Source organism: Typopeltis vanoorti, chromosome 13 (assembly GCF_054136105.1).
Source record: "Typopeltis vanoorti isolate ZY-2024b chromosome 13, IOZ_Tvanoo_1.0, whole genome shotgun sequence".
Lineage (NCBI taxonomy): Eukaryota > Metazoa > Arthropoda > Arachnida > Uropygi > Thelyphonidae > Typopeltis > Typopeltis vanoorti.
This window is the reverse complement of record NC_143561.1, coordinates 124,640,778-124,654,197: the sequence shown is the minus strand read 5'-3', so window position 1 is coordinate 124,654,197 and position 13,420 is coordinate 124,640,778. Positions and strand designations below refer to the sequence as shown.

At 35.1% G+C, this 13,420-nt stretch overlaps 1 protein-coding gene across 2 annotated transcripts in view; it reads left to right on the top strand.

The window, feature by feature from the left end:
• LOC150100518 (growth factor receptor-bound protein 14-like) overlaps positions 1 to 13,420 on the top strand; it is a 341,775-nt gene that overhangs the window by 321,730 nt on the left and 6,625 nt on the right. For both annotated transcript variants that reach the window (XM_090402828.1, XM_090402827.1), the window contains one exon: positions 11,071 to 11,164. In XM_090402828.1, coding sequence (XP_090258954.1) covers positions 11,071 to 11,164 — 94 coding nt within the window. The remainder of the gene's footprint in view (positions 1 to 11,070; positions 11,165 to 13,420) is intronic.

Here is a 13,420-nt window from a genome sequence, read left to right as displayed (position 1 = left end):
AATCGCAGTTCTCTGAAATTCATTTTCCGACCGTTCGTCAAAACACACTGTCACTCTTGGCACTATAACTCGGCTTCTAATGAAACAAATGTCATAAATAGTTGACACAACATTAATGAAGGTTGTTGCTTTCGACAACAAAAAGATACAGGTGGCCGCACTAGTTTCTTCTTTGTTCGGTTTCTTTTTGGACAGAGGGTGTAGATCTTGGGACATTTTGTTTGTGGGTCAGAGTTAAAAAAAGATAATTTTAATTACTGTGTGAAGCTATTCCTCACTTAACCTTGGGTCTAATCATACAAAAATTAATAAAGAAATATTTTAAACTAGACATACACTCAGTTCAAAATAATTATGTACATGGGTAGTGTGAAAAGTTCTCGGCCTAATAATGAAAAAACGAATTTATAATTTCAAAATTATTTTTACTTTTCAACATAATCTCTCTTAAGACTAATACATTTATTCCAGCGATGCTCCAGCACCATTATCCCATCCCTGTAGTGGTTCTCAGTAAGATCTGCAAAATACCCCTCTACAGCTGCAATCGCCTCTTGATTTGAAGAAAAACGCTGACCAGTGAGGAAGAGATAGAAGTCAGAGGAAGCCAAATCTGGGGAATAGGGTGGATGTTCCAACAATTCATAGTGCAGATCCCTTAATTTTTCCATTGCCAACACCTTTGTGATCAGATGCATTGTCCTAATGGAAGATGATTTTTTTTCTTCTGCAAACTGGGTCTTTTCTCACGAATTTTTTCTAGTCTGTTTTAAGATCGGAATAATATTCCCTGGTTATTGTTTTATCCTTTTCAAATAATTAATAAACAAAATGCCTTTAGTACCCCAAAACACCAATGCCTTGACCTTGTCTTCTTTGGTGCTGAACAACCAGCTTCTGTCCACTGTTTTGACTGCTGTTTGGATTCTGGTGAATCCAAGTCTCATCCATAGTAATAAATCGATGCACAAAATCAGTTTTATTTTTGTTAAAATGCTCCAAGCACTGTTCGGAGATTTTCATGCGAGTGCATGTTTGATCTGCGCGGCACCCATCTTGCGTAATGCTTTTTCCTTTGCAATTCTTCATGCAAAATGTATTCTACACGTTCTTTTGAAATGCCTATAGTCTCCACAATTTCACGCACTTTGACTTGCTGGTCATCCAATACCATATCATTCACTGACCAATGATTTCTGGTGTTGTTACACTTTTTGGATGTCCCTCACGTGGATCATCTTCAAGGCTGGCACGGCTGCATGTAGACTCAGCAGCCCACTTCTTAATTGTCAAAAACAAAGGAGAAGAGTGCCCATAAACTTTTGTGAACTTGTAATGAAATCCTTTGGCATTAAATCTTCTTTTACAAAGAATTTTATAACCGCACAATTCTCAATTTTATCCATTTCAAAGGGATATAGATAACACTTTGGCTTCCAACAGCTGTATAAAAAAACTACTTGATAGAATGACTTGCAATTTCACATCGATGCTTATGACAGATGTACCAGCTTAGAAAAAAAAAATCTTGCCGATAGTGTTGCCATTTATGGTTGAGGCTGAGAACTTTTTTGCCTGCTATCATTAACAAAACCCTACTCCTATTCTGTTCCCTCTGAAATTACCATACCCTTACATTCTATCCAAATGATTATATCACCTCTATCAATCAATAACTTCTGGCTAAGTTGAACTATTCACTGTTAAAAACTTGTTTTCTTTGTTCTGAATACTTCCGGCATTAGCATACATAAACTGCAAAACTCCCTTCATCCCACAACCATAACTTGTGTTGATTATCTCGCTAATGTTAAAAACCTGGACTGGAGAGCTATGCTCAGCATCATGTAATCACTAGCCCACTTACTTGCATCTAGGTTGCCTGAACTCAAATTCAACCCCCCCCCCCCCAAAGACAAAAATGAAAATCTCTTAGTGTGGAAGAACTACTTTGAATAATTCATCAGTGAATTTCACTACAGATGCTTTGCCAGAAATAGCAATCCAAAAAGAACTTCACATTATGTGTAATAATTTTATAGTGCAAGAATTTGAAACTGCACTAAAAACCCAAAAGAATGAGAAAGCACCCAGATTGGATCATATAACAGCAGAGGCTATTAAATATGGTAGAAAAGAACTTAGTAAACAATTGCTAAATATCTGTAATACAACTCTTGCTATATCCAGCATTCCATCAAAATGGATATGGCCTAATAATATCAGCCCCCCCCCCCCAAAAAAAATCTAAACAACCTCGGAAAATTAAAGATGAATCACAGTACTGAATTAAATCATGTGTAAAACCTCTTCTTCTCAGAAATCAAGCAGGTTTCTTGAAAAACAGAAGCATTATTGAACATACGAGGGTGGTCTCAAAAGTTCTCGACCATTGATGGCAACACTATCGGCAAGATTTTTATTTTCTAAGTTGGTACATCTGTCATAAGCATCCACATGAAATTGCAAGTCATTCTATCAAGTAGTTTGTTTTATACAGCTGTCTGAAGCAAAAGTGTTGTCTATATCCCTTGAAATGGATAAATTGAGTATTGTGCAGTTATAAAATTCTTTGTAAAAGAAGGTTTAATACCAAAAGAAATTCATTTGAAGTTCATAAACGTTTATGAGCACTCTTCTCCTTTGTCTTCAACAATTAAGAAATGGTCGGCAGACCATTTCTTCAACAATTGAAGGCCGGTGAGTCAAAGTACATGAAATTTCTGAGATTATAGGCATTTCAAAAGAACGTTTAGGGTATATTTTGCATGAAGAATTGCAAATGAAAAAGCTTTACGCAAGATGGGTGCTGTGCTTGCTCACAGCAGATCAAAAATGCACTCACATGAAATTCTCTAAACAGTGCTTGGAACGTTTTAACAAGAATAAAATTGATTTTATGCATCAATTTATTACTATGGATGAGACTTGGATTCACCATTACACACCAGAATCCAAAGAGTAGTCAAAACAGTGGACAGAAGCCGGTTGTTCAGTGCCAAAGAAGACAGTCAGTTCCATCAGCAACAAAGGTCATGGCATCGATGTTTTGGGATGCTAAAGACATTCTGTTTATTGATTATCTTGAAAAGGGTAAAACAATAACCATCATCAAATTCCTGACATGTACCCTCAAGGGGTGTACAGGATATGATAGTACTACATGAAAAATTTACATAATTATTATCTTCCTATCTACAATTTTCCTCCAAATCAGTCTACTTGTCAAGACTCCAATATTATCATTATCAGATCTTATATTTCTATCGTCTAAAGCACATTGTACCGTATCAATCCACCTATATCTTGGTCTTCATCTGGGTTGTTTTCCTGCCAACCTGGCAGAGAACACTTGTTTTGCTAATCTTTCCTCGCCCATTCTGTTTAAGTGACCATACCACCTGAGATTAGCTCTGCTAACACTATAACAATAAAACAATAACTGGGAAATATTATTCCGATCTTTTTAACCAGACTAGACGAAAAAATTCACAGGAAAAGACCTGGTTTGCAGAAGAAAAAATCATCTTTCATCAGGGCAATGCACCTGCCCACAATAGTGTTTTGGCAATGGAAAAATAAGGGATCTGCACTATGAATTTTGGAACGTCCACCCTGTTCCCGAGATTTGGCTTCCTCTGACTTCTATCTCTTCCCAAAACTAAAACTCTTCCTTGCCTGGTCAGCATTTTAGAGGGGTATTTTGCAGATCTTACTGAGAACCACTACAGGGACAGGATAGTGGTACTGGAGCATCGCTGGAATAAATGTATTAGTCTTAAGGGAGATTGTGTTGAGAAATAAAAATCGTTTTGAAATTATAAATTTGTTTTTTCATTGTTAGGCCGAGAACTTTTCAGACTACCCTCATATCTACTGCCTTAGAAGGTTGGTAGAAGGAACAAGAGAAAACAACTTTCCTTTAGTCTTATGAGAACCATACCAGAATTGTCATGCAAGAGTAATGGTTAATGGTGAGAAGACTGAGAGCTTTCCTATTTCCACTATAGTTCTTCGTGGAGACTCTTTAGTACCATATCTTTTTTTATTATTGTCTTGATTATGTATTCAGACTTGCAGGAAATGGGTATAGAATGACTCTTGGAGATATGATAGGACAAATTCACATATACAGTCTCTGCTTTGCATTCTCTCCATAACATGTGTCTCAGGTGGTCATCTCTATGTGCTGATTGACTTTAACATCCAGACTGCCCAAAGCCACCTGGATAGTTTATGTAAAAATGCAGCACTGATTAGGGTAGCAGTAAAATTAAAGTCCTAAAAGACATTAGAGAAAGACATATTAGGCTAAATGACCGCATTCTTGAAGATGCAATTAATTGTCAGTACTTTGGTTCCTACATCAGTACTCTGACTGACATAGTGAAAACAAAGCACAAAGTTCTTCAAATTCCATAAAGGCCTAACTAATATCTGGAAATCCATTCTCATCATCACAAATACAAAAATTAATTTGTGCAAAACTGCCAGTTTACATATGGGACCAAGACATGGAACATCATACTTAACAGGAAGTTAATATCAATAAGTTATTATTATTATTTGATAACCTCCATGCAGTCAACAGACTCATTGAGTGGAGACCCATGCAACCAGTAACATGTCTATCATAACGAACTTTGAAATTATTTACACTACCTGCACTCACAATGCACTCAGGCAGTGTGTTCCATTCAGGAATTCTCCACATAAAAAATCTATTCCTCACTCCCTTCTTCACCACATCTCTATACAACTTCCAGATATGGCCTCTCGTTATTCGCATCTTAACATCCACTCTTTTTTATTATTTCTTCTGTATTAATCTCATAGAATCTCTTAACTCGTAATGACGAAAGGAATTCTTATGTGGGCTTTTTCAACTGAAGGTGAATTAGCTGATCGCATATGGAGGTAGCAGGATTTTTTCTCCTGGAAACTCAGATTTTTCATCTCATTTATAGACAAATCAGCCTTCAGAACACATGCAATTTACAGACAAAAAATACAGTTGATGGTGATGATGGGCAGTAGATAGTGTTAAATTCCGAATGAATGAAAATTTAATCCATGAGTATTTCATTCAGATTTTACAAGTAACTTCATTCCTGGAGCTAGTATTTGTATATCAGAAAAATATAAGGCTGATTGTGAACCACCAACAACATTCATTACTAATATATCTCTCTCTATATATTATGTTGTAGTTATTTATGTTGAAACTTCCAGGAGTTAAAACTGTGAACTTTGTATTAATATATAAATGTTTACGTCATGGAGCAAGAAACATAATCGCCTTAAGAAGTTAAGACCTAAGGCAATCGCATGCGACGGAGAATAATTGTACACGTAGTTTCCCAATAAGCATGCTAGGGGAGGGAATGGCTCTAGGTGCGAGGGAGAAGCGAAGTACCGGGTGCAAAGGAGAAGAAACAGGACTGAGAATGATGAACCTCACGTGGGAGATATATAGAGCGTGGCCTTTTTTCCGTTTCTCAGTGGTCATCCAGTTCGGGAGATCCCCAGGAAGTCATAGGAAGGTGCGGACGTGCTGACAAGGAGCTGACCGGTCAAGCAAGAATTAAGCCAGAGTACGAGTCCCGAGCCTGCGGATAACACTACGCAGATGGAAAATTATGCCAAAGCACTTGATCAGGTAGCGGCATGTTCGAGCAGTTTACGTCCAAGAAAGTGACCCGTGCCCAAGCCCACAGCACCCATGGAAATTTAGGAGAAGACCAAGTGATACCGGAGTCGCTGGTAAGATGAAGAATTTGTTCTTTTAAGATTGTGTAATTAGAGGGAATTTACGTGTCCGTCAGAGGAACGTTTTGATATATTTAATTTCACTAATTGGAAGGACTTTAGAGTTGATACAAAAAAAAAAAAAAGAAAGAGGAAACCTATTGTTTTATAAAGGAAGATTGTGTAGAATTACGTTAGTGCTGTGTGATATAACTAACCTGTCAACTTATTAGCCTCTAGAATTGCAAAATTGTGGATGAGATGTTAAACTAATAGTGGGAAATTGTATAGAATGTCAAGTGAGAATTGAGCTTATATTGGAATGCCAGAAGTTATTTGTATTGCATAATTTATTGATTTTAATTTAAGAATTAATCTAAGCTCTATGCAAGTAACTAAAAGTGTTTGTAATTTATCTGAACTGTTTAATAAATGTATTTATTTGTCAATCTGAAAACTTGCCTGATTTTGGTCTTTTTGCACGGCTCATAAAAGTCCGAACCATTGCAGGAGTTAGAAAAATGAGTATAGCCACGACTGTGATTGAGATTTAAGTATTGAATGAATTTAAGTGCTAAGTGAAGTTATTAGGGATTTAAATAGTAGTGTACACTTCTGCATGTTAATTCTCCGACACTGAATTATTTTCCTGTCTAGAATTTAGGATGGCGCAGCAAAATATAAATTTTCCTAAATTCGAAAAGGGATTAACACCAGAGCCTAAACAAAAGAAGTGGTACTATCTTGAGGCAATCCCTTTGTTCTCCAAATCTTATACACTCATCATCGAATTAATTAACTGCCAAGTATTAGTAGTGAGACTGCATAGAAGTAAACTAGATAGATATATAAGAAAACTTGATGGAATAATTAAGGAGATACAATAACAAGGGTAAACAAGTTAAAAATATTTAAAGAATTAAGAATAGGATATAAATGAAATTTACAACATAACAATAGCATTGATGATGGTAGTAGTAGTGTCATACTAGGAGAATTAAGTAGTATTGGAGAGGGTTAGATGTATTTAGTGAGGCAGAGTAGAGTGTCACCTGCGATAAGTCCTTGGACTCCTGGAGGTGTCAGATAATAAGAATAAAAACTAATTTGAAGGTCTCTATCATATTTCCTCTTTTCCTCCTATCCACCGTTTGTAATCCACATTCCCTCAAATGTTCTTCATAACCAAAACTCCAGAGTCCTGATGTTGCTATGATCATTCGTCTTTGAACCCTCTCTAGTGTTGCTATATCACATGACCAAATCTCAGCACAATAGTCCATTAAGTGGTCTGACCAGTTCATTATATAGAGGCATTACCACCTCCTTATCTCTACATCAATATACTTTTTATTATAACAGCAATACGATGTGAAGTCTTTGCAACATATGTGATGTTCCCTTGGGACTTCAGTCCACTGTTCACCATCATTCCAAGATCCCGAATCTCATCCACTTCCTGAAATATAGCTCCACCAATACAGCATGTAGCCTTATATCTCTGTATCCCAAAGTGAAACACCTTGCATTTATTAATATTAAAACTGCAAACCCACTTATTTGTTCAAGCTAAATGTCTATTCAATCTTCCTGTAGAGAATTAACATTCACACTACTGATAATTCTACCACTTTGCTTCATCAGCAAACATTTGAAGATCCCAAGTCAATCCACATGAAATATCATTAACAAACAAGTTAAACAGTAGGAGCCCAAGAACAGAACCCTGAAACACACCACTCGACATCTTCCTTTTCTGAGACACAGCTCCAGCATGTACAACTTACTGGTATTGTTCAGAGAGCTGATTTCTGAGCCATCTAACCAATATACATCTGTTCCTATACTCTGTAGCCTGTACACTAACTCATTATGTGATAATCTATCAAATGCTTTTGCAAAGTCCAAGAATATCACTGTATATGATTCTTCCTTATCCAACACATTCATTACCTTATCATAAAACAAGACTTATCCCCTCACAAATCCATGTTGACGATCACAGAGAATCTTATGTTCATCAACGAAAGCTGTATTCTATTTCTAACCAATTTTTTCAACACTTTGATCACAACTGCAGATATATGGACCGGTCTATAATTGAAAACTTCTGTTCTTGAACCATACTTATGGAGAGGTATTATTTAGGAATGTTCCCCACTGCAAGACTTTCATTAAATAACCAGGACAAGGACATGGCCGACTGTTTTGCACATTCTTTAAAAATATGTGGTGATATATCATCCATTTCCACAGCCTTATTAACATCTAACCCAAACAACACTTGATGCACCTCTGATTCTTTCATCTTTAATTCTCCTAATATCCTTGCCTCCCTTCTACAATGTTGTACAGCATCATTCACACCATTACAATATACACTGTGAAGTGCTAATTAAATAATTCCACTATATCATTTGGTATGGTTACTGTGCTACCATAATTATCCACTAGCATAAACCTGCCATAATTATTTTTCCTCTTAGTTGCCATATAGCAGAAAAATTTCCTTGGATTAGTTTTGACTTGACTGGCCAATCTCCTTTTTCTTTTTTAACCATGCTGGTCACTTTTCTGGCCTGCACTTTATATTCTTCATGCATCCATTCGATGTAAACTGTCTTATACCACCTCCATAACAATTTCTTTTGTAACACTGCTTGCTTGATTTCACTGTTCATCCATCTCACTCCTACTCTATTTATTCACTTAACTCTTGGTATGCAGTTATGCATTGCTTGTGTTAGATACTGCCTTATTTCCCATGCACTGTCAACATCCTTTCTACACAATTACACAATTCATCAACCCAATGTATTGTTGACTACGGAGCTTCTGATAGTCACCCACCTTATAGTTCCACATATAGACCTCTTGATAACTTTTTCCTGTTTGACTACCTTCCAGACCAATATCTCATGATTACTTACACCAACAGGCAGCTGTGTTGATACCTCATTCACAATGACATCCTGTGAGGATATCACCAAATCTAACACTGATAAACATCATGTTGCTTTCATCACATGCTGTTTTATATAGTTATCCTTCAGAAACTCGACAAATTCTCTCTCCTTGTTCATCATCATACCACTAAATATGGGTATAGACGATATTGGTCTGTTCTGGTCTCATTATATATCCAATATCCTTTTTTTGATGTCTACCTTCCATTTCTCTCCAATTGGCTTATATTTTAGTATTTGTTTAGGATGTTGGCCATTTGGTTTACATGTTCAATCCATTTTTGTTTATAATTGTTTGGTTTTTCTTCTATTGATTTTGTTTTTAGTTCTTTTAAAATGTCTTCGTTCCTTTTTTGATCGAATAATGTGTATTTTGCAGTTCTTCTCATAAATTTCATTTCACTTGTTTTTATTCTTTGTTTATTGCCCAAATTTCACTACTATATAATAATGTAGGCACTGCTAAAGTATTGTATATTTTCAAGTGTGTTTCTTTTTGTACTATATTTGGGTTGAGTGTTCTATTTATCAGGCCTATAACCTGTAAAAATTTTGAAGTTTTTAATTTTATGTCTTTTTCTCCTTCATATGATATTTTACATCCAAGATAACTGAAAGTATTTATCTGTTCTATTATTTTATTATTAATTATTTTGCTTCTAACTGGAGTTTGTCCACAAAATTCCATTGTTTTAGTGTTTAATCTATGGAAATTTTCATTCCAAACTATTCTGCTATAATGTTTAAATTATATATGGCTCTTTGTAAATTGTCTTCATTATCTGATATTATTATTACCTGATCATCTGCAAATAATAGCATATTTATTTTGTTATTCCGGGAAATTTCTATACCTTGTTTAAGGTGTTCCACTGGATTAATATTTCATTAATGTAAATATTGAAAAGTGTTGAAGACAGAGGGCATCCCTGTCTTACTCCTTGGTTTATAGATTGTTTTTCAGACAACTTTTCATTTATTTTTGTTTCATTATCTTTATATATATTCAATATTGCATGTAGTAAAATATTATGTATATTTATTCTTTGTAATATATCAAACAGTATTTATCTTTTTACTTTATCAAATGGTTTTTCATAATCTATAAACAAAAGATGAGTTTCCAAATTAAATTCTCTTCTTTTTTCTATAAGTAGTTTTAAACAGAAAGCTGCATCCATTGTAGAGTGTCCTTTTCTAAATCCATTTTGACATTCTAATCATATTTTTTCACTGTATATTTTTTAGTTTTTCATTAAGTATTGTGCTATATATTTGTAGTATGTATTCAATAAACTAATACCTCTGTAGTTAGCAGGTTTTGTTTTATCCCCTTTTTTAAATATAGGTATTACTATGCTTGTATTCCATTCTATTGGTATTTGTCCATTTGTATATATTTCATTTAAAAATTTTAGTAATCTTTGATGAAATTTTTTTCAGCAAATCTCTCCTTGTTACTATACACCATATCTTCTTTCCAATCCACATTCCTATAATTAAAATCTCTCATTAGGATCATCTTCCTTTTACTTGCCCAACTAATTGGTCTAAACATTTCACAATCAACACTCTCCATATTCCTTGGCTTATAACAGCATCCTATTAGCTATACTATTCTGTTGTTCTCAACTTCACACCAAATAGCTTCAACTTTGGAGCAACGTGCCTTCGAACAATACTACGCTCGCATTCCTAATGCTGTTATTCTTGAAGAACGTCAGCAAAGACCAATAACAGAAACAATTAAAAGAAGAAAAAAAAGTCAGCTGAGATAGTTAGGGCACTGACTTAGACATCCACCTTTGTCTATGTTCAGTGTTCTTGCTCTATATAGGTCAACTAATGGACACAAGAAGAGGAAGACCAAGTTTTGGCAATACATAAACTTTGTTTTGAAAATGAGGTTCATGAGCCATCTGATATTTGCTATTAGGCACAAAATTGAGCAACTTGGCTCACTTTCATTTAATAGAATTTTTCTCTGAGTTTTTGTTATATGAATATTTCTGTGTATATTTCCCTATTCATTCATATTTTCTTATCTCACTAAAATTAAATTTGTGCATAGCAGTCCAAATATAGTTTTGAGAAGTGAAGTAGCTAGGAACACATTCTAAAAGTAAATTGAACTGAAGAATTCCATTTGTTTTTTTTTTAGAATGTGCTCCTAGCTACTGCAAATTTCATTCCACCTTTTGAGAATATTCAATCTGGAAAGAGAAAATGTTCTTGATGAAAATGTCATTTTAATAATAATTAAGTCAGTCTAAAATTTTTGAGATGTGTTTTGTTTTAAATTAGTTAGCTCATTTTATTTATTTACTTTTTCTCTCCATTTTTTTTTTTTCTATAGTGTTTTTTTAGTTCGAGAAAGCAGGAGAAATCCTGGTAGCTTTGTCTTATCCTATGTATATAATCATAAAGTTCATCATTCTCAGATCATTCCTGTAAGTATGTTACTTTATAGGTGTTCATGTTAGTTATGATGTTATGTATACTTTGTTGAAAAAAAAGTCTGAGGAAACTGTTTATACTTATTTAAATAAGGGCAAAATAACTATTACATTGACCACTTTTCCTTTTTTCTTACCTGCTAGTTTAGTATATAATATTATATAAATCTTTGTTCAAATTAATTAAGCCCGGCAAAACAACTTCCACTTAATTTGAATAAGAACAAAATACTCATACTGTATTAAACAATTGTTGTGTGTTACTTGATCTATAAAGATAAAACACTTAAATGATAAACAGAACACATATTTGTGTTCTGTTTATTTATTATGTTTACTGTATTTAAAGTATTCGTATTTGGTCATGAAGTGTTAAAATATAAGACTTATTATTGTTTATGTGACCATAGGTTTTTTTTTAATTACTATATATGTTCATATAATAATGCCTACCAGTTTTGCTAGCAACTGTCTAGCTTTCTCAAGGCTTGAACGGTAAACACAAAAAAATATGAAAAATGCACCAAGTATAAAGAATACAAAACCGTTACAAAACTATAAGGTAGCTAAGTGATACATTCTCGTGACAATGTGAGCATGTATTGCGAATCTTTAGTCCATGTCCTGAACACGCATTATATGATTGTTGGCGTACTGTAGTTCCGTCAAACTGAGTGAATTGATTAAATTTTTCCAAGTCTCATTCAATATGGCACCTTGGTTTCTGTTTAGGTTGCTGCCTGTTCGTAGTACTACTGCTGCTTCTTTGAATAATCGGTGTCTGAAATCATCGTCTATATATAGGGCATAGAGCTATTTTCCCAGTCTATAGAATGGTTAGAAGTTGAAAAGTGATGCACTAAACCGGAGGTGATCGTCCTATTATGATTGACATCTCCAACATGTTCTTTCTGTCTGATTTCGAGGCTTTTTGAAGTTTGTCCAATGTAGGAGAGGCCATACATACATGGAATATTATACACACCTGTATATTTGTAAACTGGAACACTATGAACACTGGGAAAATAGCTCTATGCCCTACATAGACGATGATTTCAGACACCGATTATTCAAAGAAGCATCAGTAGTCCTACAAACAGGCAGCAACCTAAACAAAAACCAAGGTGCCATATTGAATGAGACTTGGAAAAATTTAATCAATTCACTCAGTTTGATGGAACTACAGTACGCCAACAATCATATAACGTGTGTTCAGGACACAGACTAAAGATTCGCAATACATGCTGACATTGTCACGAGAATGTATCAACTTAGCTACCTTATAGTTACTAACGGTTTTGTATTCTTTATACTTGGTGCATTTTTCATATTTTTTTTGTGTTTACCATTCAAGCCTTGAGAAAGCTAGATAGTTGCTAGCGAAACTGGTAGGCGTTATTATATGAACATATATAGTAATTAAAAAACCTATGGTCACATAAACAATAATAAGTCTTATATATTAGAATACTTATTTATTTACTGGTATAATGGCAATAACTTCATTAAAGTTTCGAGAGAAGCAATGGGAGCTACATCTGGTATTTATTGATCTGGAGAAAGCGTACGATAGAGTGCCAAGACAAGAAGTCTGGAGGTGTCTGAGGGAGAAGAAGGTACTGGAGAAATATGTCAGGTTGGTGCAGGAGATGTACAGAAATGTGAAAACAAGAGTTCGAACCTGCCTGGGAGAGACAGAAAGTTTTTCAGTGACAGTTGGCTCGCATCAAGGATCAGTATTAAGTCCGTTCCTGTTTAATATTGTGATGGAGGAGGTGAGAGAAGACGTGCCTTGGACTATGTTGTATGCAGATGACATCGTGTGTGCAGAATCAAGAGAAGAAGTGGCAGCTAAACTGGAAACTTGGAAGAGAGAGGTATGAGACTGAGCAGAAGTAAGACAGAGTATATGTGTTGCAAAGTGGATGGCAACCAAGAGACAGATCTGGTGCTGGAAGGAAATGTCATTAGGAAGGTCAGTGACTTTAGATACTTGGGTTCAACAATGAAAGAGGATCGTGAGGCTGAGAAGGAAGTGGGATGCAGGATGGAGGAACTGGAGAGAGGTGGCTGGAGTGCTATGCGATAAGAGGGTGCCAATCAATCTAAAAGGCAAATCTACAGGACAGTAGTGAGACCAGCTATGACGTATGCCATGGAAACTGTGGCCCCGAGGAAAAATAACATCAGCAGGATGGAGGTAGCAGAGATGAGAATGCTTAGGTGGATGTGCGGTGTGACCAGAAAGGA